Source organism: Esox lucius, chromosome 20 (assembly GCF_011004845.1).
Source record: "Esox lucius isolate fEsoLuc1 chromosome 20, fEsoLuc1.pri, whole genome shotgun sequence".
Classification (NCBI taxonomy): Eukaryota; Metazoa; Chordata; class Actinopteri; order Esociformes; family Esocidae; genus Esox; species Esox lucius.
Genome location: NC_047588.1, coordinates 10,822,654 through 10,848,462, shown reverse-complemented (window position 1 = coordinate 10,848,462; position 25,809 = coordinate 10,822,654). Strand labels below are relative to the sequence as shown.

Sequence of the window (25,809 nt, the reverse complement as noted above, 5' to 3'; positions counted from 1 at the left end):
GGGGGCAGCATGAAGCAGGCCGACCGTGACGGACAGAGGGCAGGGGGAGGGACAGAGCAGCGTGGCTGGGGAGTTAAATGGAGCCGTGTAAACCAGGCCTTATGGGGAGGAGGATACAATAAAACACGATTAATGGACAGTAGGACCCTCAGGTAGAGTCCACGGGTGAATTAGGTGAAAGGTCGTCGGTTTGTATCCCAACACAACAAGGCGAAAATCTGTCAGTGTTCTCCTGAGTAAGGAGCTTTGCAGTGTAAGAAGCGGGAGCAGAATGCGAGCAGAGCGGATTTAAAACACGTCGCCGTGGCAGCTGTCCGGCTCCCTTTTGCCCATGCTCGACTTAACAGTTTGTTTCCCATATCACCCATCATTAGAATCTTCTAAAGGCTATGACCTGTCGTTTCATGTTGAGTGTTGGTCAGAGAGCTTACTCCAATAGCAAATTGTAGACAGAATCCAAAGTACTAAAGTGACTGTTAAATTAAGGTTTAAAAAAAGGAAACACAGCAGGGAAACGGACATTGAGCACAAGTGGTCGCTGTGCAACGACCGCTCCCGGAGCAATGACCGATTTCACACCAGCGTGACTTGAAAAAAAAAGTATTAATAGCTAAATTATAAGAAAGTTATTTTTAGTAGGGAACATTTTTCTCAGTGCGCGTCAACATTTTTCACAGTTAGGTGTTCAACAGAGAGCTCGGCCTTGACCTACAACTCCGTAATTGCAGTTGCGGTCTTGTTATCGGACATTCACTTGTTGACACCCGTAGCTGAGCATAGTTCTATAGCATCAGACGAAAGCTAAACAGATAAGGAATATTGCACGCACTCTGAAAAAACACGCTTCACGTCAACAAAGGAATCTGTATAAACTCTCTGGCCTCTACTCACCATGCGGGAGATCCTCGCTACCAACCAGCTTTTCCAGGTAATGCCACTCCCATTAAAAACACTTCAGACCTCAACCAGAAGTTCCATGATGTCATCTGCACTCGCCAAGTTAATTTTTCATAGTGAATTATCTATTAAACATTGCTATTAGATCAACCCTGTATATGATTAAACTAACAAAGGTGTAATTCAATGAATCCACTGTTCTTCACAAAGTACCATGATGTTATCGGGAACTTTGTTATTAATCACATGGACTCATTTGACTAGTATATTTAATGAATATACATTGTTGACCCAATAAAAATGTGGAACAGATACAACACGGTAAACATAAACTTGTGCGTGCAGATGACTGAGTGCAATCACTGGGTCCATCTATTCCTGTCGGAAAACCCAAATCACTGTGCCTCTGTTGTGTAAACAGAGTTCAGGAAGGGGAGAGGATTACCCCTTTAGTGGGTCCCTCCTTGTGGTCCCTCACCTCCGGAGTGGAGACAGACATGGCCCAGCCCCACGGCCCAGCTCTACGGCCCACTCCTACTGGGTCCTACTGACTCAGTGGGTCCTCTATCCATCCCCATACACATCCGCCCTCCTCCATTCGGCCCCAACTCACTCAACCACTGACTCTCTGGCACTCTGTTTCACGGTCCGTCCTAGTCTCTCACCACCCCGCCTTTCCGTTCACCGCCTCTCACCGCCCCGCCTTTCCGTTCCCCGCCTCTCACCGCCCCGCCTCTCCACCTCCCGTCTCTCCGCCCCCACGTACCTGTCTCCCTGCACCCGCCCGCCATCTCCCCGCCCCCACATCCCCGTCTCTCCGTCCCCGGCTCACATTCTCAATCTGGTTTACACAAAGCCCAGCAACGACTTCAAAACCAACCACACTAACAACATAATGGACCACACAGAGATGCTTCTGAATCATCATTCACAAACATAGGCAGTTTTGATGAGGACTTGTAAGTGGTGAAATACAACATTGTTTTAAAGGCCATGGGCCAATGGCTATAGAGTGCCATTCATCAGGTCACAAAACAGAGAGAAATTGAAAATCTCTAGGCAGTAGCTTCCTGTTTCAGTCAAATGTTTTTCCGTTTGGAAGCTAATGAATACCAAGGACACAGGGCTTTAAAAAGAAGAATTAGGATCTGTACAAAATCTTGCAAACCACAAGGCCATACAATCAGTTGGAGAGATCCTAGTAAAAAGCATATTTATTCTTAGGGGTAAAAAAAAAAAAATAAAAAAAAAAAAAAAAAAAAAACACTTAATGGCACGCTTACAATTTCCCAAACTAGACAGAGGAAATATGCAAAAATAATAATGAACCATTACACATTCTAATAACAGCACTTTAACTGGCCCACAATTTATTTTTAACAAAAAAACCTCCCTACCAAAATAAAAAATCTACTGTGAAATGCTACGTTTCCCCCTCGTTCTAGCTAATGCTCAGAATATTACGACAGTGAGCCCTTCTGTTTCAAGGAGTCGAAAATTGTATTCCCGCCGTTGCCCATAAAAGTGAAGACCAACCCTCATCCACCAACACAATGAGCTGTGGTGAACTGAACCCTCCATAGAAACATGCCAATGTCTGCTGCTGACCCAGTGGGTGGCTGGAGGGGGAAAGGGAACTATTGTTTGTGTGTGTTGGGGGGGGGGGGGGGGGTCTCGAGCTGGAGACAGCAAATCAACTCCCCCTGTACCCCCTCAAACTGTTAGCCAACACAGGAGGCAGAGACCAAGACGCCAGGGCAGCAGCCCAGAGAACAGCAGACAGACCCAGGTGACATAAAAAGAGCGGGAAAACCCAAGGAGCGGGAGAGCGACAATATGACAGACGATACCGAAAGCTGCCACGTATGCTAGGCCTATTCCAACTAGGCGACAACTTTCAAACTACCTTGACATCCTGTCAGTCATCCTGTGCAACAAGCCTAAATATGACTGGACAGACGCGGGTGGTTGGGGGTTTTACAGCCTTTGGTATCCACTTCTCTAAGCCCCACAAAGGTGTGTGTGGATGAGTGTACATGTGTGTCACAGACGTATCCATTACGACAGGAAGCACCGGGGCTTCTCATGCACTATTAAGCGGGCCAAGTTACCCAGCTGCAAACGAACTTTCTAACAGCACACAGCCACAGCAGTCAGGGCCAAGCGAGCGGCTACGCTCAAGTCCCACAACGTAGCCAATGTCACAACCGTCAGTATACATGTTATTTCAGTGGATGAACGCTTGAGTGAGCGCTAACCGTGTCCATTTCTCAAACAGCACGCGCGTCGCACGCTGCCCAATCTGTTGGAATGAAGCAGGGTTTAATATTAAGGAGGCCTAGCAACCCATTAGCATTTTCTCACGCAGCACCTCCTCGTAGCGACTGAGGGTCCCCTTTCAATCATTCACAGAGGAATCAGGGCCGCGGTTCTCTGCCCCCTCATGGCTGCCTTCCTCTACAGACAGACTCTGTTCAGGGGTGTGATCATTATGGCATACCAGCAAACTGCTTTAATATCTCGAAAATAAAGATGAGCTTGTTATTGACGGAGGTCCAGAGAGTCGTCCAGTGTTTTGCCGTAACCTGGTTATCCACCATTTGAACTCTTCTACCCGAGGCCTGGAGGTCAGTCACTGGGGGGTGGGGGGGTCTGTTGAGGGAATGAATAGCCCTGCATGGTGGGGCCATATCACATGTCACTCCCTGGGTGTTTCTGCTAGGATATTGTTGCAGAAGAAGTGAAAAGCTTCCGTTACAACTGCAGAGAGAGCCAACTGTAAAAACGGTCTACCTGGCTATTAGAGAAAGGCAATGGGTAATACATCCTTTGACCGAGCCTACCATCTACTAGATTGGACTGGGCAAAGTTTTTTTGCTTCAGAGCCGCATCAGATTTAAAAAGGATTTTATTCCTGCCCGATACGCTTGTCAAAATCAAGAACAGAGCAGTTACAAAAAAATGCATACGTTCTTGTTTCTACATACTACATACTACAAACATTCAAGATGGAGCAGGGGTATTTTTTTAACATAAAAAACACTGTACTAGATGAGGTGTAGATTCTAGTGTCTACTAACTTTCCCTTGAATTAGACCTACATATCACCAGTGGGTAGCTACAGACTACACATGACCACAGAACCACAAGCACCACGTCATCCCACTTACTATTCCAACTGAAACTCAATGAAAAAGTAACTGTGCCCAGCCACTCCTGACCTCTGATAAACAGAGTGACGCTTGTCTACACTGACAGACAACAGGACCCTGTTGTCGGAAGTTTCATCAAGCATATCTATGTGGACTTTTTTATGACTAATGACTGAATGTCATGACTAGGTGGATACTCGGAGGATGAAGGGCGAAACGATCGAGCGGTCTTCACCTAGCGAACTTTTGGAATAATGGCTCAGATATCGGCTTGACAGTCACTGAACTGAGGTTTGATAAAAATTTGGGGCTCTCCCCTCAATAATTTGTCACAGTTACATACAATAAAACTGTGACCATTTAACAGCATTTCTACATTTATGAATACAATTATTCAAAAAAAAAAACTTGCTATCACCACTCAAGATCATCGCAATTTCGATTGACTAATTTTACTAACAAATATTTCTGTAGAGACACCAGACTCCCAAAGAGTGTGTGTGTAGAATGTCACCATTTCACCTGTGACTCACATTGCCAACCGACAACTGTTGAGGAACTCCCCTAGCAACAGTTAAACAAAAAGCACCGGGTGGCCATTCATGAATTTACCAGTAACTGTCAAACACACCCGAGACATGGGCAATCACCCAGACCTGCCCGAAACTGACTGTAGCCACGCAAGAAACAACACATGTGGGTTGGTCCTGTCTTATAACCAACATGGAACAGCAAATACGTTACTAGTAAATAACAATGTTTTTAGCTTATTCGTTTGTGATCGTGCTGCAATGTCAGGGTTGGCAAACATAAAATCCAACACTTTGGTCTACTGTACCGTATGTTCGCATGATATAAGCAAAGTCAGGTCACTTACCTATAGTTCCGATTTCCATTCATGAGGTCCTTGTCCGGTTCACTCCCCGGATCGCAGATGTTAAATGTCAGGAACTCCTGCCTGGTTCAATCTAGTACCACTTTCTCGGCAGTTCAACGCCTCAACGGCGCTGTGCAACCGATAAGCTAAATACGTGTTACCCCGACTTCTCCAGTCCGTTTAAGATGGGGGTCTTCGGAGTCCCCGTGTCTGCAAGTCGTTCACACGGTCAAGGTATCCAATCAGATTTCACTGCCACCGTAATACTTGCTCGAGACTTAACGACGCTGAACTAACGTTAGCTAGCTAGCAATCCAACTAGCTTGCTAAGTAGCTAGATTAGCAAGTGGATTGAGACAAACATGGCTAGCTAGCTAGGTGACACTTATGTCAAGATATCATAATAGCTGATTTACTGGTCTCTTTCGGTGAATCCTTACCAGTTTTCTGAGAAAAAAACGATAACATATATACGTTTGATTTTACATCCAACAGAAGTCCAGGTTTCAAGGCTAGCTCGTTCGCGATAATCAGCTAGCTAGGTACGATATAAGCCGAATTCTAACTCGACAGGAGACGGCTATTTATTGCTCTTAGTCTGCTGTCGACTAGCAGCGGGTAATCCTTTTGATGTACAGTCTTGTTTCCACTATTGTCACCCTACTACAGCGGTCACTCCGTAGTTCATAGCCTGTCAACACCCGGCTGCATTCGGCGATATGGCTAAGATTTTCTGCCCGGTTGACAGTGCTCAAGTCTGCGGGGCTCTAACCAGCTAGCTAAATATGGTGAAGTTGCTTCTGACACGGTCAGGAAGAGGTGGGCTCTTTCACAAATAGGAAACACCATACGTCAGATGAAGCGCCCACCTTCAACCAATGGGAATACATCAACTGTATGACTACATGATATGGTTGGAATAAGTTATATGACAATAACAGAGTACGTAAACACTTTCCTCCCTTAAGGATGATTGCCATGTAGGCTACAGAATTGCAATTGAGACATGTTTTACTGAGGGTTGAAGCTTTAGTATGTGATGTAGGCTAGACTACAGATATGTCAGTATATGGCATATTAAAAATAAACCAGCATACGGTTGGTCTTGTATGTTTGTCTGTACACAATAAAAACGAACAAGTAATAAAAAACAAATTTATTTTCTTTAAAAAATAGCCCTCCCCAACAGAGCCCCATACTCTTACATCATACAGAGCCAAAATAACATTATTCCATGTCCCTTCATCAATCTATTGGGAAGTGCTATGACAAGGACTGTTCCTGATCAGTGGCTTTTATATTGCTTAGTCAGTGAGGCTGGGTGGAGCGGATTTCTCATCATGATGCTTTTTCCAGGGTAATTCCATATTGTTGCTCTCCCCGGTTGCAAGGTGCTTTGTGGCTTCAGTAAATTAAGTTACGAACTGTATCTGGATCAGTGGAACTGGGCTTCCCGAGCCTGACATTTTAACAGAGGGGGTGGGTGAGGGAGACTAACCCCAACTGCAAAGGCCCTGCTACATTGATGAGCCAAAATACATTATAGGTTATATACAAATCACCTTGGACACATGGGGTCAGTAAAATGGTGTACAAAGGCATTTTGATTACGCAAGTTCATTAACATGTGTCAAAAAAAATCTGGCATATCATTGAATCTCTATCGTTGATCGCTTCCGACAAAAAGGAGCTCTACAACCCAACAGACATGATTTGAGGCGTTTGAGGGCAACAAGGGAAAGGTAGCACCCCCTTGAGGATACACTCTGACACTACTCACTACAATACAGAACACAAAAAGCAGCCTTTCAGAAACGCCATTTACACAATTGAAGCTATGACTGACAGGCAGAAGAAGTGAGCGTAATAAGCTCCTATCACTAGGAAAACTGAAATAAGGTGGCTCAGAATATCCAGTCACAATAATAAAAAAATAATGTTGCATGCGTATCATAAAGCCAGAAAGTGACCAGAAGTGAAGGCAGGACATATTAAGGGAGAAACCCCCATAACCTTCGTAGAAAACCCCGTATCTGTGTTGTCCATGCACACAGCGCACCAATGGGGATTGTCCACTAGGCTGAGGGGAGTGGCCAACGATGAAGGGTATGCCTAGGAAAGAGGATGGGGGTGTCAGAAGGAGGGCGCAAGTGTTTATGTGGGGGCTTTCAATGGGGCAAGGACATGTGTGGAGGCGGCTCGGTACTCTCTTAAGTACGAGCACGACAGAGCGGTTGAGGAGGCATGAGCGCGCTTGTGTCCCAGTTGCCGTGGTCAATGCCTTTAGGTAGGAAGAGGAGCTATGTACAAAATAAGGGAGCGGGGCTAAGTGTTCTGACAGTATCAGTGTGTGTGTGTGTGTAGGTGTACGCCACATCGTGGTGCGTTAAGTGTGGACGTCGTCTCCACTGACAACACGGCGGACTGTGAAGACAGAATGTGCTGGAGGCGGTACAGCCAAGGCTGAGTGCCCAAGGTGAGAGACGAACACCATGGCGCTCTCTGGCCCACGTCGGTCTGCTGCTACCTTGTATTGCTACTGTTACTCGAAAGGTTCAGCAAGCTTAGAGAGGTTTTATGTGTAAGAACATGAATTATGTTACTAAGTGTGTGTGTGTGTGTGGCGTGGGGGAATGAACCCCCCCCCCATTGTGTTTATGTAAGTGCCCCTGTTCTGTTGGTTGGCATCCCATTTGCTCATTCAGAATGCTGGCTTATGTGCACGAGGTGCAAGTATATTTAATACACTCGATGCAATGGTCCATCTAACGTCTACATTTGCCTCTCTCTATTAGATAATTCTCTAGGCAAGAGGGACCTCCCCAACCTGCACAGGTATCATGTGGGAGGACTACGTGTCCTGCACACGTGTAGCATAAGTTGTACCTGCCCTCCTCATTCTGCTACTACCAAGAGCCGAGGGCTAGCCTCACGCGTACAGATAAACTTCATATTAGGTGCAGGGTGGGGCGGTGTTGTCTACATGCTAACTGCTAAGTGCTAATGCACCATACCTCACGCCGTGTGCCTTAAGGCAAAAATAAAACAAAAAAACACAACGGCAACATAAGAACAGAGGTCATGATAAAAGGTTAAAAAGATAAGAAGTGTGTGTTCTTTCTGTTGCCCTCCGGGACCCCCCGTGACCCCCAGTTGTACCAGAGGCTCGGAAACAGAACACTGTTGTCCGTGGTGCGGACCAGTAAGAGGCAGCATTGTGGCAGTCTGAAGTCCCAGGGCGTCTCAAAGCCCGTTTTCCTTCCTTCCATATTGCATACTTCCATAGCAGTGTGGAAGGTTGCATACACTGCAATAATACCCATTTGTTTTAAAAGTCAACATAAAAAGAGCACTGTCATGGCAAAGTAAACAAAAATAATAATATTAACAATAACTGAGTGCAGGACGCTGCAGTCTGCCTGGGTCGTTCAGGTGAGCGAAGTATGGTTCTGGTGCTGCGGTGGCCGAAGGTGTGAGAAGCTGAGGAGTGAGGCATCAAGTGGACTCCTAAGCCCCTCACCAGAGGGCCGCCCGCTGGGTGTTAAGGGCAGTCATGGTGGCGGTGTGGTGCTCAGGCGAAGTACATGGTCCTTAGGGTGTCGTGGTGAATCTGCACGGCCTTGGCCAGAGCCTGGGGGTCGCGACCGTTGCTCTGGCCAGAGACATGGCTGCCCTCCCCACTACAGTAAGAGGAGAAAGACAACAGACAGTAAGTACACAAGTAGTAGTCTCACTGTTTACCGTCCATTTCTGGTCCAGACCCTACGATCCACATGAACCAATGTAACAGATATTAGAATCATATTTAAATGAAGACTATTTTTGTCGTCTTAAAACATCAGATGAAAATTGCCCAAAATGACTAAATATAACGCAAAGAAATACCCTAAAGACCAAAACAAAATAATGACAACAAAGTGCATTTTTAAAACACAAATATGCCTTTCTTAGTATCTCCCTAAACAACTGCACAGTTGTCATTAATACATAATCCCAAACACTTTTGTCCATCTACTAACTTTGTGGGGGCTCACTAGAACCACCATGCTCACCTGTCGTGCTCCTTGTCCACCAGATGGTAGCGAGCACGGAAGGCCACGAGGCGGGCGTAGTAAGCTGGCGCGGGGATTGAGACGGAGCGGGTACAGCGCACGTAGGTGTGGCACAGCTGGTAGGTGAGGATTTGCAGCTCGTCAGCGGTGAAACGATTGTCGTCCCAAAGAACGTAGTAATGCGAAGGACGACTTGTCCCCTAGAGACGGAAGGAAAGGAGAGACACTGCTTCAACACTCAGAGGGATTATTCTTTGAAAACGTTCTCACACAGCAAAAAATTGGATTAGTCTTCAAAAGAAGGGTCAGCTATTTCTCCTGGAAAATGTAGAGCTCTGGCAGCAGTTCAACTATATTCTATTCAGTATTATTTCTGAATTACTTTGGTTTCTTCAGGCTTATGTCCTAGATTGAGAATTACCTTGTTTTTACATCATTTAGCGATGGGTTTGAGCACCATAAATAATGATCATTACTTGATTAATGATCAGTACTTGACTGATTTCTAACTTCTCTAAAAAGCTGCAGATTTCATTTTTCAATCATGAACCAGCTTCATTTTCAGTTACTGTTTTAAAGTTCTGCAATTGTTTGTGGAAAAGCTCTCCAGTTCTGTTTTTACATTTAGTAGTGTAGGTGTGTGTGATGCAATTCAATAACCCAAGGCAATGTCTTCAGGTATACTTGACTCCACCTAAAAACACTGCACTGCACTCAATATGTATTTTTAATACGCTAGAAGTTGAAGCACTAAATTACAGGAGATTCCCATTCCACGTGCATGTCATGATATTTACTGACGTCGGCTGAAAGGAAAACAGGTTTGTGGTGTTTTGTATTGCATGCCTAATCACCCAAGTTTTTTATGCCCAATCACCTTGACCCAGATTATTTACGTTTTCTGCTTTCTAGTATGTAATGGCTCTGGTAATTGGTTTGGAGTGATTATGGCAGAAAGTGGTTGAGAATGCCCGCCGGGGTTAGATGAAAGGGTGGATAGAACCAAGAACAACATAGTTCAGGATGGCTCAAAGGTTAGATGAATGGATGGACAGAACCAAGAACAACATAGTTCAGGATGGCTCAAAGGTTAGATGAAAGGGTGGACAGAACCAAGAACAACATAGTTCAGGATGGCTCAAAGGTTAGATGAAAGGGTGGACAGAACCAAGAACAACATAGTTCAGGGTGGCTCAAAGATTAGATGAATGGGTGGACAGAACCAAGAACAACATAGTTCAGGATGGCTCAAAGGTTAGATGAATGGATGGACAGAACCAAGAACAACATAGTTCAGGGTGGCTCAAAGGTTAGATGAATGGATGGACAGAACCAGAAGCTCCCCACACTCACCTGTATCCCTGCGTGACTGCACAGGTAGAAGTCAAACTCAAATGGGTGAGTAATGCTGGTGTCCACCGTGGTCCCTGCAGGAATGTTCCCACTCTTCCCAATCTAGGGAAAAAGGAAATACAGGACATTTGATAATTCATCCCACATTAAATCTTCTGGACGCATTTGCCCCCCCCCCCCCCCGTGCGGATAGTTTGATTCCCCTGTTCTTGATTTAAACCTAAAAAAAGCATTGTTTATGTATGTTGAGAAATAGCTCAGAAAGTTCACTTACTCTCTCTGACTTGTCGGCACAGAAGAGGCGGGTATGGTGACGCTTCTGGACCACAATGTAGGTGATGCCAGGCTGGTAGTCCTTCTCCAGCTTGATGCATGCATCCCTGATAGCCAAAAGCTCATAGTGGAGGATCTATGTAGGGTAATACAACACAATCAGAAAATACACAATCAGAGGTACCTTTATAGTTCACAGAGACTGGAGGCTAACAAATTCATTAGCACAAGACAACGAGGAAAGACACCTTTCTGTTTAAAAATGTGTCGGAAATACGTCTTTCAAATTATATTAAATTATTTCAAATGGGTATGTACAACATTCACCACCTTTATCAAGACTACTGCTTCAAACTACTAGTCGTTGGTTTGAAAGTGAGGTCATGACTATCTATTGATAACTGTCTCCAATGACAGAGACCGGGAAGTACCTGTGGCAGCTGACCCTCTGGCACTCCGTCCCTGTAGAAGATGATCCTGGTGGGCTTAAAGCGGGTGGACTTGTAGAACTGGATCAGCAGCTCTCGCACCATGTAAGACAGGTCCTCGATGATCTCCTGCCTGGGCCTCTGAACCCTCACTGTGGCACAGTACCTGCTGGGGTGGGCGTCCATACTGCCCACCACCTGGAGGGGAGGGCAGCAGGGTGTCAAGAAGGGAAGCAGATGTTAGGAGACATTGCTACTGAAACAGAACCCTGTCATTACAAACCCGCCCACCGCGCTATAAAGGCCACTGATCTTATCAACACTAGAACTTAAAAAAACACTTGTTTAAAAGCAAATGCTTTGGAACTAAAAAGACGAGGGCAAAGAAACTACATCCCAGGGTGACAACCGAAAACGTCAATATTTAGTCCATCGTTCTTTTGAGTGCTCATCAGACGGTATGATTCACCTTGAGCCAATGACACGCGAGCGTTAACATTATCCTGAGTGGCGGGGCAGGCAGTGTGGGAACCAGCTTGGTGTCACATTCTTTAACAGTAAACTTGAAACCCTGTTAAGGTCAGAAAAACATCCCCCTTCCTGACCAACTCTACTGACACACAGAGGCGCACACCCTGTGTTTCCCATTTATAATGTGTGACTCAACCGGCCGTCATAATCGCTTGGCAACCACATGGCCAACCGCAGCCAGGCAGGGATTGTGGGAAGGCGCGGATCGGGGGTGACGTAATTTCCTCCCCGTCTTTGAATGAGTCACTGAGCCACTCTCTTCCTCTTCTCTTTCTCGGTTTCATTCATTGTCTATTTCTCTTTGTGTAGTAACTCTTCAAAACTGAAACAATTAAGGAATAGGTAGTGCTAACAGACCTGGAGCTAAACAGAAAAAGGGAAGAACTTGATGTGATAAAATATGATGTGGTTTGAATACATAATAATGTAGTGTGTGTTGATGTGGTTTAGTGGTGGTATTGGTGAGGCGGTCTTACAGCAGTGATGGAGGGCTTCTTCCCGTCTCCAGCCGGGGGGTGTGTAACATCAGCCCCAAGGAAGATGACAGGCTGCTGGAACACTGCTGACCTGAGAGACAGAATGGGTCACAAGTGGTGGTTTTTGGAGTCATTTGGTTTTAACAGTGCTTGTTCACATTAACAGGTTTCCATCCAAAGCAAATTCAGACCAAGTTTAGATTAATTAAGTACCAAACAAAACTAATCAGGATCAAACAGGATTTGTCCAATAGGGAATAATAATTTTTGTTTTGTGCCGCAAAGCTGGCTAAAATGTTTTCGGCGCTTGTCAAAATGAACATAACCCAGCGTGGAGTTTGTGAATGTTTACCGTTGGTGAGGCACCAGAATGTTGTTGATTCCCCCCAGCTTGACGTTGATCTTCAGGCAGAGGTTGGACAGGGTTTGGGGGGACGTCTTCACAACGTTCTTCACCTGGACACACTGAGTGGCCATTCCAAGGAGGGTGTCTCCAACCCTCTTCACCTCCGCTACAGGAACAACAGACAGGTATCAATGAAAGTTTACTAACAGACAGGCACAGAGCAGGTTAGGACATTCAGATGGACATCATGTGAATATTCATCTAGTCTTTGGGGGCTTCCTACCATAGACTGGGGTCTTTCCAGGCAGAATGACGATGATGAGCTGGAGTCCGGAGTAGGTGTTCTTCAGGTGCCTGAACATGGGCTCCACACTGTCGGCACCCTGGGCGTATTTACAGAAACATGGCTGGCCCTGGATGGGCATCCCAGCATCCTTGGAGATCTTACGCAGCTGGTCGGTGAAGTTCCTGAGAAAGATGGTAAAAGAAGGTAAAAAAGCCATTTTGCAGAGCGTTGCAGTCTGCTGGAGGGGACGGACTAAAGCAGGCAGGGACTAAATCTAAACCAATCAAACTAGAATACTTATTCTCAACTGCTAAATGTTTTGGAACATTTCACATAGTGTGTGTAGACCATATAACATGACACAGGCCACAACAAAGAGAAGGTCCAATCGTACCGCAATTAGACCACTCGTAAAAAATGACCTAGCAAACTGAAATTAAATGTTTAGTGTAACACTGACAGGAATCTCTAACAAGACGGAACATATTCATCTGGCAGCCTCCACCTTAACCCCCCACAGCCAAGCACAGGGTTCTTACTTGAGCACCTCCTCCCGACACTGCTTCTGGGGGGCGAAGCAAGCGATGGCCCACACTTTGATCTCAATGCCGTTGTAAAATTGTTTGCCCCTCATGTCCCACACCCCCTGGTTGGGAGTTGCGATGGCCCGGTTCTGTGAGGTAGAACAGGTGGGAGACAAAAGCTTCAGAACCAGATCAATGTCAGGGCTTTTTTGCACTGTGATACTTTGAACAACTAGGTCGTTCAACAAAATGGGTGCCTTGTGTCCTTTTGATACAGTATTTGAACTACAAATGAGGCAACAATGTGGGATATTGAAAGCCTGTTTTATTGAATGAATTGCACTTTTATATAAGTAGATCACATGGATACCTCCAGAAAGAGCTTGCTAAATTGCCAAAATTGAGGATTTTGTCCCTCCATCAACCATGTCTCACTTCTAGGAAGATTTAAGCCAACTGAATCAAAGTTGTCTCCAGGTTTCATCAGAATTGTAAACCCCAGGTTATTTCTCTGAACACTATTTTATTTAATGTGATTAGGGAATATTTTTAGGTGAACCATAAAATGAACTCTCCCCATTAGCTGCCAAAGTCAGCTGCCACTTCTCATTGGTTCTGCAGATCTAATTGTGTAAAAGCAGATGAACTGGTTCTGTCCCTTTTGTGGTGGAAATCTGAACGTGTCAAACAGAAAAAAATGTATCCTGTTGCAACCCTGTTTATTTACTAAGCTGAACAAGAGCTGCTTACGACAGAATGTTAAAATGAAGTGAAGTCAAACTCTTTTGAGAATGGGGTAACTAAGTTCAAAAGGCACCCAATTGGTGGAACGACCTATTACATGTTAATTACAACGATGTCAGTGAATTGTGCTAAAATGTAAAGCTGCTAATTTTGCTACCTGAGTAACAAATTACTTAATCTACTTTGGCCGACAAAGTAAACAGCGTTTAGCACTGCGTCCATTCAATTTAAAGGATGCTGGCTGACATTTCATGGCTTCCACCAACTATTCTGCTCTCTAGCCGCGGAGTCCTAACGGCCTGGTCTAAGAGTGAGGTCTCTTACCCGTCCTCCGTACTGAAGGATGGGGGCGGGCAGCACTCTCCCGGTCACCTCCGCCATGTCATCCTTCACCTTGATCCCAAACTCCTGAATGTACGGGTCCAGGTTAAAGTTGGCATTCTTCATCTGTGGACAGACAGACAGTAGATACGCTATTCATTCTGTCAGAACCCATACAGAGCCATGCTGCATCTTTTCCCTGCAGTCTAGTGGTAGTAGTCGTCACGTTAACGTTTGACATGAAATTCACTACATTACTTCCCAACCACACACGTTAGACGGTCTTCCTTCACAGTACATTCAAGGGTGTTAAACAAATAACCACTGGATTGATAACAATCATCATGATGGCACTGGAGCCCTCCAGTCACCAGGTGTCACCGACTCACCAGTCTGCTGATCTCCTCCTGTCTGTCCGGTGCAGAACGAGCCGTGGCTTTGATCATAGTGGACGTCTGATTATCGGTCAGCTTCTTGATGCACCGTTGTCCTGCTACGATGTTACACACCTTCGGGGAGAAAACACCCGACCGTTTAGCGTCAACACAAATTATCTTCTCACTATGCACATGAAACAACCGGACTGGGTTTAATGTCACTAGAAGCATCAGGCGTCCCGTGTGTCTCACCTCCAGGGGTAGGTAGGTGTGCTTCTGCTCCTGGCCCACCTGAAGGCAGGGGAGGTGGGGGTATTTCAGCTGGAGATTGTACTTCTGCTTGAAGTACTGGGCTACTGTACATTCTACAGTCTGGCCACTCTCAAGCTGCAAGGGAAACCTGGTGGGGAGGCGGTCATAAAAATGTCAAATGACTTTTACTCTTACATTACTGACAGTCTGTACATTTCTAACATCGCTACCTGAGAAAAGTCCCCATATACTTTACTCTTCCAAAAAACTGTGTTAGGAAAAGCAGATAAGCAGAAAAGCAGATAAAACCAAACAATCCATACTTCTCATTGACCATATCCCTACTCAGAACCACAATCTATACCCTAAAATAGATGTTGATCTGTAGGCAACGACCTATGAATTAAACATCTAAAAACTGTCCTCCCTAAATCTGACTTTCCCCAAACATCCTGGCGTCAGGTCAACTCTGTGGCCCTACTCACGTCTGGTGGCTGGCGGGACGCCGGGTCACGTTGCAGACCCGGTACTTCCTCTTCATCTGACCGCAGTGAGTCACCTCCACCTTCAGACCTGGCAACGCCCACCGACAGCAGAGCAAAAACACACACCCAGAACCCAGATAAGAGGCCACAGCAGTGACGGCACGGGACAGAGGGCTGGAAGTAGGGTATAACACTAGGGTCAAGCCCATAGGCGGAGTATACAGTCCCGGAAATAATTAAGAGACCACGGCACCTTTTTCTGTCCTTTCCAAAAAAAGTTGAAAACTCCTAGAAAAAAGTTGAAATGAGGAACAGAAGCGTTCAATCTGCAGTGGTCTTTTAATTTTAACCCTTCTGTTCCTCACTCAAAACCTTCCTTTTTGACTTTTTTGGAAAGTAAAGAAAAAGGTGCAGTGGTCTCTTAATTTTTTCCAGAACTGTATACTGTATGTATTATATACAATCCGATCAGCCATAGCATTATAACCACCTGCCTAATATTGCGTAAGTTCCCCTTTGCCACCAAAACAGCCCTGACCCATGGAAGCATGGACTCCACTAGACCGCTGAAGGTTTGCTGTGGTATCTGGTACCAAGACATTAGCAGATTTTTTAAATCCGGTAAGTTGTGAGGTGGGGCCTCCATGGATCGGACCTGTTTGTCCAGCACATCCCACAGATGCTTGATTGGATTGAGATTTGTGGAATTTGGAGGCCAAGTCAACACCTTGAACTTGTTGTTGTGTTCCTCAAACCATTCCTGAACCATTTTCTCTATGTGGCAGGTCACATTATCCGGCTGAAAGAGGCCAGTACCATCAGGGAATACTGTTGCCATGAAAGGGTGCACAGGGTCTGCAACAATGCTCAGGTAGGTGGTACGTGTCAAAGTAACATCCACATAAATGGCAGGACCCAAGGTTTCCCAGCAGAACATTGTCCAAAGTATCACACCCGCCGGCTTGCCTCCTTCCCATAATGCATCCTGGTGCCATGTGTTCTCCAGGTAAGCGACACACACGCACCCGGCCATCCACGTGATGTAAAGAAAACGTGATTCATCAGACCAGGCCACCTCCATCCAATACTCCGTGGTCCAGTTCTGATGCTCACGTGCCCATTGTAGGCGCTTTCAGCAGTGGTCACAGGGGTCAGCATGGGCACCCTGACTGGTCTGTGGCTACACAGACCCATATGCAGCAAACTGTGATGCACTGTGTGTTCTGACACCTTTCCATCAGTACTAGCATTAACTGTTTCAGCAATTTGAGCTACAGTAGCTCGTCTGTTGGATCGGTACACACAGGGCCAGCCTTCGCTCCCCACATGCATCAATGAGCCTTGGCCGCCCATGACCCTGTCGCTGGTTCACTGCTTTTCCTTCCTTGGACTACTTTCTAATATATCCCACCCACTGACAGATGCCATGACAACGAGATTATCAGTGTTATTCACTTTACCTGTCAGTGGTCATAATGTTATGGCTGATTGGTGTACATCTCAGCACAATCATGTGGACTTATACATTTATTTTATTCATGAAATATAATGACAACATCTTTTACACAATGCAAACTTCGTGTGCTCAACGGTGTTGTTTATCAATATATTTAGACATGCAGAATTCAGTATAAGGTGGACTGAAAAGAAAGTTATAGATGCCAAATCTCAATGTCATTATTCTCTGGTGGCAGGAAATTAGAAGTGATGACAGCTTAGTGTATTCAATGTCTAAAAGGTTACTAGAAATGTCCATTCATTCTAATCTATATAATACATGTAATTTTGCAACAGGATTATTTCCCTGCTTGTAGCTAAATACTTGGTAACAGAGGTCGGCAACAGGCCAGTTTGGGATTTGTGATTTTTTTAGCCAACTGTTTGGTAGAATATAAATACATTTTAGGTAAGAGATTTGTGATAATTTGTCCCATAAAGACTGAACTACTTAAATACTACAAATTCAACTATAAACCCCTTTCAAAAATCTTTACACACTAAGAAAATAAGACTCCTAATATAATGTTATTTTGAAATTAAATCTCTTATTGGGCTTGAATAGTGTTAAATTAGTGTCAAAAGTTATTCTTCATTTGTCTGGTTACGTTCGGCCCTCCACCCCCGACTTGCCAGTCTGAAACAAGTCCTTCCACTGCTGGATCTAGTTGCCGACCCCTGCAGTTGAACATTCTGTTGAGACCCCTAGGGTAGAAACATGACATGCTGGAGAAAAGGAGAAATCAGGAAGAATGAGGAAGACCAGGAAATGCTGGAGTGAGTATGAGTAAAATAAAGAGAAGAGACAGTGTGGAGTGACAGATGAGTGGAGGACTGGAGTGAGGAGGAGCTGAAAACAGTCAAGTGGTAGAGGAGTGATTGAGGAAGTCAACATGGCCCCATCGGCTGAGGCACAAATCATAGACCACCAAAGTAAGAGACTTAACATCACACACAAGACCTGTGAGGTCTTACAGTCCAGGCCGGTGTGGTGGAGGATGGCTGGATGAGTGAGTGGTAGAGGCTAAATGGATTGAGTAGGGGTGGCGGTGGAAGGGGTCTCTGGGGGGACAGAGGCGAGAGGCAGGCGGCATGGCGTGTGGAAGGTACTCACTCACTGTTCAACGGCCCACCTTTGATCTCCTTGGTGAAGCGGACCCTCTGCGAGTCGGTCAGGGTTTTGGGCTGCTCGTCTATGTTGCGGATGTCCAGGACCTCACACATGAACTCGATCACTGGCTGGGCTTTGTAAAAGGCCGTGGCAGACACTGGTGGGTGACAAAAAGTCAGAAGGCATTCAAACTCAATGGAAGTCCAGAGGAGTCAAAAGCCCAATCAAACATTCTCACATAGAAAAAGACATCATACTTTCTTACTGGACACATCCAGGGTAGTTTTCTCCTCTTTTCAGCAAACTGAACATCACCCCAGACACCCTAGCAAACCACGGCTCCATAATGTAGATGTATCAGCAAACTGAACATCACCCCAGACACCCTAGCAAACCACGGCTCCATAATGTAGATGTATCAGCAAACTGAACATCACCCCAGACACCCTAGCAAACCATGGCTCCATAATGTAGATGTATCAGCAAACTGAACATCACCCCAGACACCCTAGCAAACCACGGCTCCATAATGTAGATGTATCAGCAAACTGAACATCACCCCAGACACCCTAGCAAACCATGGCTCCATAATGTAGATGTATCAGCAAACTGAACATCACCCCAGACACCCTAGCAAACCACGGCTCCATAATGTAGATGTATCAGCAAACTGAACATCACCCCAGACACCCTAGCAAACCATGGCTCCATAATGTAGATGTATCAGCAAACTGAACATCACCCCAGACACCCTAGCAAACCACGGCTCCATAATGTAGATGTATCAGCAAACTGAACATCACCCCAGACACCCTAGCAAACCATGGCTCCATAATGTAGATGTATCAGCAAACTGAACATCACCCCAGACACCCTAGCAAACCATGGCTCCATAATGTAGATGTATCAGCAAACTGAACATCACCCCAGACACCCTAGCAAACCATGGCTCCATAATGTAGATGCCATTTCGGAGGCGCCAAGCTCTGTGACTTCATACCCTAACAGACTAGTCCGCCTCACCGTCAATGTTGAGCATCATCTTCCACATGGCGGGTCGTACCGACTGGTGGAACCCAAACCACACCTCCCTCCCCCCTCCCAGAGGGTGGTAGTAGCCTTCTGGAGGGGAGAAAAACGATCGTCCTACAGGAGTGTACCTACATGTGAAAAAGGAGGAGGAAAACATGACTCATTTGAGTGAAAAGTCCCAGCACCACTGCATGATTTCATGTCCAGTAATTCTTTGTCATCCATTAGGCTTTGGCTAGATAAGCCTGACAGAGTGATTCAACGGCTTAGGTCATCATTTAATGGCCAAACAAAGAAGGGCTTTGATCTGGTCAAACTTCAAGTCACTGCTGGGTTATTAGACTCTGTTCTGGCTGTTTATCTGCACCCTTCATACTCTCCATGATCAAGTCTTTGGTTCTCCTCTAGGTATGAAAAGTTAGTGAACATGGATTTGTTTTCTGGACCCCACAAGGATAGATATAATGTTATAAGATATAAGGCTGTTTATGTAGTGTGTGTGTGTGTGTGTGTGTTGCATCCTCCTGGGTGTATGTGTGTGTGTTGCATCCTCCTGTGGGTGTGTGCATGTGTGTGATACATTGGCCCAAAAATAGATTTGATAATGACAGCAATTTTATACCATGATTATATTGAGACACGATCACATAAGGAATAACTGGGAACATATTTCCAACATGAAACGAATATTCAGTATAATACCTGCTGATATTACAGTCTAGTTTAGTTTACCCCCCCACACACACAAAAAAAACATCTGTTATTTATTTTTACCAGAAACATCCGTGGGCTAGAAATCGAATAACTTGTGTGTGTGTGTGTAGCGTACCTCATGGAGGCCAGGTGGCGCATGGCCACATCCAGCGCCTGGACCGAGTCCAGGGGTACCTGCAGGCGCCCGCTGACCAGCGTTTCTTGGAGCAGACGCCATGACACCGTGGCCAGAAATCGGATAGACACCTTGAAGATACGATCCTTCCCCTCCCCGGGAATGGTCACCTCAAAGTCCACCTTCAGGGAGAGGGAGAGGAGTCAGACTAGTCAAGGGTGAAGGGGAGATGGGAGGGAATACAGGACCAAGCTTCTAGAATAGATAGAAGCAGAAGTTGACTGGCTTTAATGAGTAGCAGACGGACGGAGAGACAGACACGGAGAGACGGACAGACACAGAGAGAAGGACAGACAGACACAGAGAGAAGGACGGACAGACGCAGAGAGACGAACGGTGACAAAGAGACGGACGGACACCTTTGCCCACCTTCTCACTTCCGATAGGAAGTGCTAGCACCGTATAGATGTTCTTCTTGCCATCATACACTGGTTTCCTGTCGCCAAAGAGCTGGGGCTTGAAGTGTTGCACCATGTATTCCACCACTTCCCTACAGAGGTCAACAAACACATTATGATCACCAGAGCTGCCAAATCCCCAAAAGACCACCAACCGACAACAGATGTGGTGCCCCAAATCAGATCTGACCCCCTAAGAGGAATCACTCAGGCCGCATGCTTTTGGGGGTGGGCAGAACAATATTTGATTTGTTATCGATTAAGCAGGATACAGCTGGTGACGTGATGGACCCACTGTCATGGGGGTGAGTTCCCAAGGACAAAGGGTGAGAACTGAGGTAGTGGTTGGGCCCCAGCATCTCTGAATACATGGTGCCTTGGCTTTCGTCTAAGTGTGGCGGTAGAGTGGCCGGGTTGAAAAGAAGAGGTCATGTGCGGTTGACCTTTCGCATGCCTGCCTAAACCTTTTGTCTAGAGAAAAGGGCGAACCAACGCGTTCGTTGCGCTTCTCAGAATGGAGATTTTTTTTTACGCTAAGTAAAACTTAGATTTTAGATCAGATTTTATTACGCTTTTATGTTAAGTGAATCTGGAATAGAGTAATCTGAGGAATTTTCAGATGTCTTTTTAGTTGGCAATGAAACATTTGCATTTACAACTGCTGAAATAAATCATCGGACAAATCAATCAGAGGAAACATTAGCAGATGTATCTCTGAACATCCATTGGAACAATCTGGGTTTTAGAACAAATTGGCCAGTACTTGCCACCTTACCCTGAGTCTAAGACAGAGGAACTACATACGCCTCTCTCTGTGTGTTATACACAACACCCAATTGATGACCCTGAGGTCCCTCCCCCTTACCTTCTCTTCCAATGGGTTTTGAGAAAGAGACAAGGAGAGAGGAGTATGCAAGTGAGATCTGGCTGATGAATAATGTTCTGGTTTTGTAATGGCAGAGACTGGACAAGACTATCAATGCGTTAACAAACTGTCAGCCTCTCTGTTAAGCGGAATAATGCTCTCCCTGAATTATCTTGAGAAGTGATTTGACCTCCGCAGACTAAGAATTCTAGAGTGATCTTTCTGAATTCTGAATCTGGCTCAGTTCCACTGAATTATTTTTGTGGGGTTTAGAACATTTTCCAGTAACTGCCCAGTGATTCCAGAGGTCTATCAAATATGACCTAAAATTACTTAAAAATTATTTCAAATGTTTGTCAATTAACTATGCTAAAAAGTAGCTTTTCTGTTCTGGAATCAAGTGGGCAAACAGGATGGATTGAGTGTATACCAGTCATTGAATGTATAAATGCAAGTAAACTGCTGATAGTCTAGAGAGGGAAGACCTGGCCTATCTGGGAAGACCTGGCCTGTCTGACTTGCCAAATAATCAGCTTAAAGGATATAAAATAATACTTCATGGCATATTTAAAAGTCTGCTTGAGATGCAAGGTTGAGGTGGAGTTTTAGAGGTGTTTAAACAAAAAAAAATAACACTAAAAAATGGAATGACATTAGGAGTATTACTTCAGGAGATCAAATGAACCACAGTCCCTAAACTTGTGGTTGGAGGTAATTTCAATCAGGGTTTTTTCTGGATCAAAAAAGGTATGGTCAGGGTCATGTCACAGGGCATGGCAAGGGAGTGGTTATAGGCGACAATCCGCAAAATGACAATGCACACCGTTTTCGATATTTTAACCATAACCAGGTGTCAATGTTATCTGCCACGTCTAACCAGGAATGTTCTGTCTAGAAACACATTGTACTATTCAAGGCAAAGGTGCGAATTTCCAAATCTCATAGGCTACATATGTTTGTGCTACAGTCAACTTGTACCTACAGTAGCTAGGGCAAGCCTTTAGCTATATATTAACTAGTGATAAATCATTTGGAATAAGCTAGCTATTTCAGTCAAACAAGAGTCACAAGGGATGCTTTAATGAAAACAATGCCAATCACTACTAGCTAGTTGGACAACATCGTTCAGCCTAAGCTTATGGGGAGGAATTCTAGGACAGCCCATTGGCTAACTTCATAGATGACATGCGTTCCAGCCCTCAGTCTCTTGGTGGTGAGATTACTATTTCCATCAAAAATCTTCACAATTTTTATGCAATTTGTCGCTTTTCTTATTAGACGGGCCAGAAAAACATTTAGATCGCTGTAATAACGTAGCTATGGCAGGAAAATACCCTGGCTATTGCCCAAAAGGGAGGACATGTGGTCCCCCAGATTGAGTGGTCATGTCAGATAGGACTACCTGTTAACCCGTCGGGGGCACTTGTCGGGCTTGATGTCCACCTCGTAGTGGAAGACATCCATCTTGGGGATCTCCACCTCAAAGTAGTTGGCCAGCAGCTTGATTGGTTTGCCCACCGTGCCCATGCCTGGCCGGCGGGGCGCCTGGAACACCTGCTGCAGGGGTGGGGGGAAGGGCCCCATGGGCACTGGAGGGGCAGACGTGGACAATTTGGGTACGGGAAGGGGATTGGATGGTCAGCAATGGGAAGAGGTACGAGTATGGGAGAGAAGCAAATGTAGGTATGTGCGTTAAACCACGGGAGGGGCGAGAGATGGTGACATCAGAAGGGGATATTGACCAGGCAAAACGGGGGGAGAGAGAAGGAGGAACAAAGAGACAGGGAGCAGAGGGTGTGAACCGAAGGGAAGAAAGATGGGTGGTGGAACCACAATGAAGGGGAGGGAGGGAGAAAAAAAGAATACATTAGAGCGACGCTCAATTCAACAACCCAGACAGACACTAAAAAAGATGGAGGCTGAGTTAAAAACTGGCTAAGGAGAAGGCTAGCCTTACAGGTGCTTTCAGTTAGGTTAAGCCGTTTATTGAAAAATCTAACTAAAGCCTGCGTATTGGGTTCTTGATTTGAGACGTGACCGCTACCCTATTTTCATACACATTACCAAACACTTTGGTACAGCCAAGGAGAGGCTGAGTACACGACCTGGCATTGACTAGGGACACGCTGTGTCAAGCCAGGTTCAAGAGGTATATGACTGGAGGTCGGTCTGGCCTGGTTAATGTCAGGCTAGCCATGACTCCTGCCTTCCTCCCTGGCTGAGAGGGGGTGGGGCAGTATGGGCCATCCCCAGTGTCCTAACCTCTGCCTCCCCAAAGAACAGGCTCTCAGCCCCTCTCTCCATGACAACAAAGACCCCAGCTGCCCTCCTCTTCCATCCCACAAACACAGACCGGGAGAGACCTCACTACCACACACACCCCCCCCCCCCACACACACACACACACACAAAACATTCCCAGCCTCACCATGGAGACTTCACAGAACACCAGCATTGTCATGGAGATCAGGGAACCTGGAGGGGTGGGTGTGTGTGTGTGTGTGTTGGAGCTAGAACCGCATCTTTTTTCCCATCCTGCAGCCAAAGGAAGGTTTCAACATTGGAAGAAAGCTGTCTCTACTGTCATTCAACCTTCTCACATGAGGCCTGTATCGGACAGTGTAGCAAAAAGCTAGCTAGGGTCAAGCTTAGCAGCTAGTTGTGACGCTACATGCTCTGACGTCTCAAAACTCCACACACACACCCACACACACACACACGTCACCAGTGGCCCAACCCACGCCAGTGCAGGCAGATGGTGAGAAGTGGAGCCAGAGCTCACACATAGCCAGACAATAGCTGTCTTTCCCTGGCACTGGGGCCCTGACCATGACAACTGTGTGTGTCTGTACGTGTGTGTGTGTGTGTGTGTGTTACTCTCTGGGGTCTAGTTTAGACTGGGTTGCTTTATCACAGAAACATAGAACCAAATGACTTAGTCCCTGCTGCCATTACCAAAGATGATCCTACATTTGTATTTCTAGTTAAGGGAGAGTTTACAACATAATGTAATAAAATACTCTTCTGAGACACAAATATTAAACTTCTAATAGCACATCTGAGGTCAGCAGTGAGTGTTGGTAATGAGGCTAAGTTACTAATGTCAATGTGCAAATGGTGTCCTACTTAGTTTCAGGAAAAAGTAAATAGTCCCAGAGCTAGAGGCCAGTCAGTCGCTGTTGTTGAGTAAAGATACAGGACAAAGAATCATCTGTATTTTCAACCAGAAAAGCAGATTCAATGAAATTGGCAAAAAGTTGAAGTTGTATGACTGTATAATTAAAGCTCAGTTACAAAACATTTACTAAACTCAACAATGTCATGAATCAAGTATTAACCAAAACAAACATTAGGCTAATTTAAGAAGACTTTGATGTGAAAAAGTTGACATTTGTACAATACTGACATGTGGTTATTGTACAAACACGTCTTATGGCAGTGGCAGATCAACAGAAACCACAAAGTAAGATTGTTGACCATTTGCCATTAATTTCAAAATTCAAAGACGTGATTAGTTGTGACCACATAGACTTGCAGTTGGGTTTGTGTACGTCATGTTTCGACCAGTGCACGTTTCTATCATTCCGAAAATGTAAGCAGAACCCGTATTCTCAAAACAGGTAAAAACTGTGCCATACAACATTCCTAATCAATATCGGGATACTCCAGTGGGAGGGCCCGTCTTGTGTTTGGGGTGGTAAAGAAGGTGGGGGGTGCAGCAGCTGTAATAGTGAAGGCGGGATTTACCTCGTGTCTCCTCGCCACATATTCCCACGACCCCCCTGCCCCCACTCCTGACCCTGGATATTGTCAGTGTACCAAAAGAGCTATATGGCTATAAATCCCGACGAATTATTTCGTATACAGCACTGGCATTGAGGAAAATCCGTGATAGACATCTTTTTGTCAGCCAGCTAGCTTGGGGAAATGCTGCACCAGATGAGGCCATGGTGCCCGTTTTAAAAATTCGGACAATTACATGTTACAATCTGCTCCTTAAGCTGAACATAATCACAAATCCAACACTTGGGAGAGAAAATAGGGATACCTACCAGCGCCAGACGGTCCCGGCTCCATCCCATCCACTTAGCCGCGCGGGCTCTAGACAGTCCAGGGTTCTATGGCCACAGCGCCGGCCCCTTCAGGCTGGAAGCGTTGCAGACTTCCAGCCCCCTCCTCTCGGCGTGTAGGCTTCTCCGTACTCGCTAGACCTCCGCCCCCTACCCCTTCCAGTACCCCCAGAGTTGTAACAACAAGAGCTACCTAGCTATCTTATGAGTCCAGAACCGACGTCTGAACGGCTCTAGTGCCGTACCGTGTCTCTGTCTACTCTCCTTTGGGTTGAACGCCCGTTGCCCGGCCTGATATGTAGGATCGTCCGTGGCGCGATGCTTTCTGGGCGGTCTGTTATGTTCCTGCTCCCCGTTCAAGCAGGATTCTCCAGCCGAACAAAAAAGGGCCAACCCCTCTACACGAATTCTGGAACCCCTTCTTCCATTTTGATTGATGTCGCATTCTGCACAAGAGTTGGTATAGTCGCCTCCTTCTGGCAGGCGGCTGTACTGGGGTGCCCTCATTTCGATTTGACATTTGCTATGTTGCGGAACGGGTTTATACTGAACGAAATGTTTCCCAATAAGTTA

At 45.7% G+C, this 25,809-nt stretch overlaps 2 protein-coding genes across 11 annotated transcripts in view; both read right to left on the bottom strand.

Annotated features, from left to right (window-relative positions):
* Positions 1-5,710, bottom strand: part of LOC105028370 (protein argonaute-3) — a 38,567-nt gene extending 32,857 nt beyond the window's left edge. For both annotated transcript variants that reach the window (XM_029115684.2, XM_029115685.2), the window contains exon 1: positions 4,927-5,710. In XM_029115684.2, coding sequence (XP_028971517.1) covers positions 4,927-4,945 — 19 coding nt within the window. In that variant the 5' untranslated portion in view covers positions 4,946-5,710. The remainder of the gene's footprint in view (positions 1-4,926) is intronic.
* A 357-nt stretch (positions 5,711-6,067) lies between these two features.
* Positions 6,068-25,683, bottom strand: ago1 (argonaute RISC component 1). 9 transcript variants are annotated; one of them, XM_010901054.4, is made up of 19 exons: positions 25,219-25,683; positions 22,569-22,755; positions 20,273-20,393; positions 19,844-20,025; positions 19,006-19,142; positions 17,986-18,139; positions 15,375-15,479; positions 14,890-15,037; positions 14,650-14,769; positions 14,264-14,386; positions 13,211-13,374; positions 12,669-12,853; positions 12,392-12,551; positions 12,040-12,130; positions 11,036-11,230; positions 10,606-10,740; positions 10,332-10,433; positions 8,979-9,178; positions 6,068-8,609 (listed from the first exon to the last, which is right to left on the bottom strand). In XM_010901054.4, the coding sequence occupies exons 1-19, from the start codon at positions 25,241-25,243 to the stop codon at positions 8,498-8,500; spliced, it is 2,646 nt and encodes an 881-aa protein (XP_010899356.1). In that variant the 5' UTR covers positions 25,244-25,683; the 3' UTR covers positions 6,068-8,497. The 9 variants fall into 9 exon arrangements, with proteins under 9 accessions (XP_010899356.1, XP_010899357.1, XP_010899360.1 ...); XM_010901055.5 differs by having other exon boundaries at positions 6,068-8,606; XM_010901058.4 differs by having other exon boundaries at positions 6,068-8,606; positions 13,211-13,344.
* Between the last annotated feature and the right edge of the window lie 126 nt (positions 25,684-25,809).

Coding starts and splice junctions, on each gene's coding strand:
- ago1 (XM_010901054.4), bottom strand. CDS start 25,243: ATGGAGCCGGGACCGTCTGGCGCTG. Junction 12,854..13,210: donor TGTCGGGAGGAGGTGCTCAA/GTAAGAACCCTG, acceptor CATCTTTCTCAG/GAACTTCACCGACCAGCTGC. Junction 12,131..12,391: donor ATTCTGGTGCCTCACCAACG/GTAAACATTCAC, acceptor TCTGTCTCTCAG/GTCAGCAGTGTTCCAGCAGC.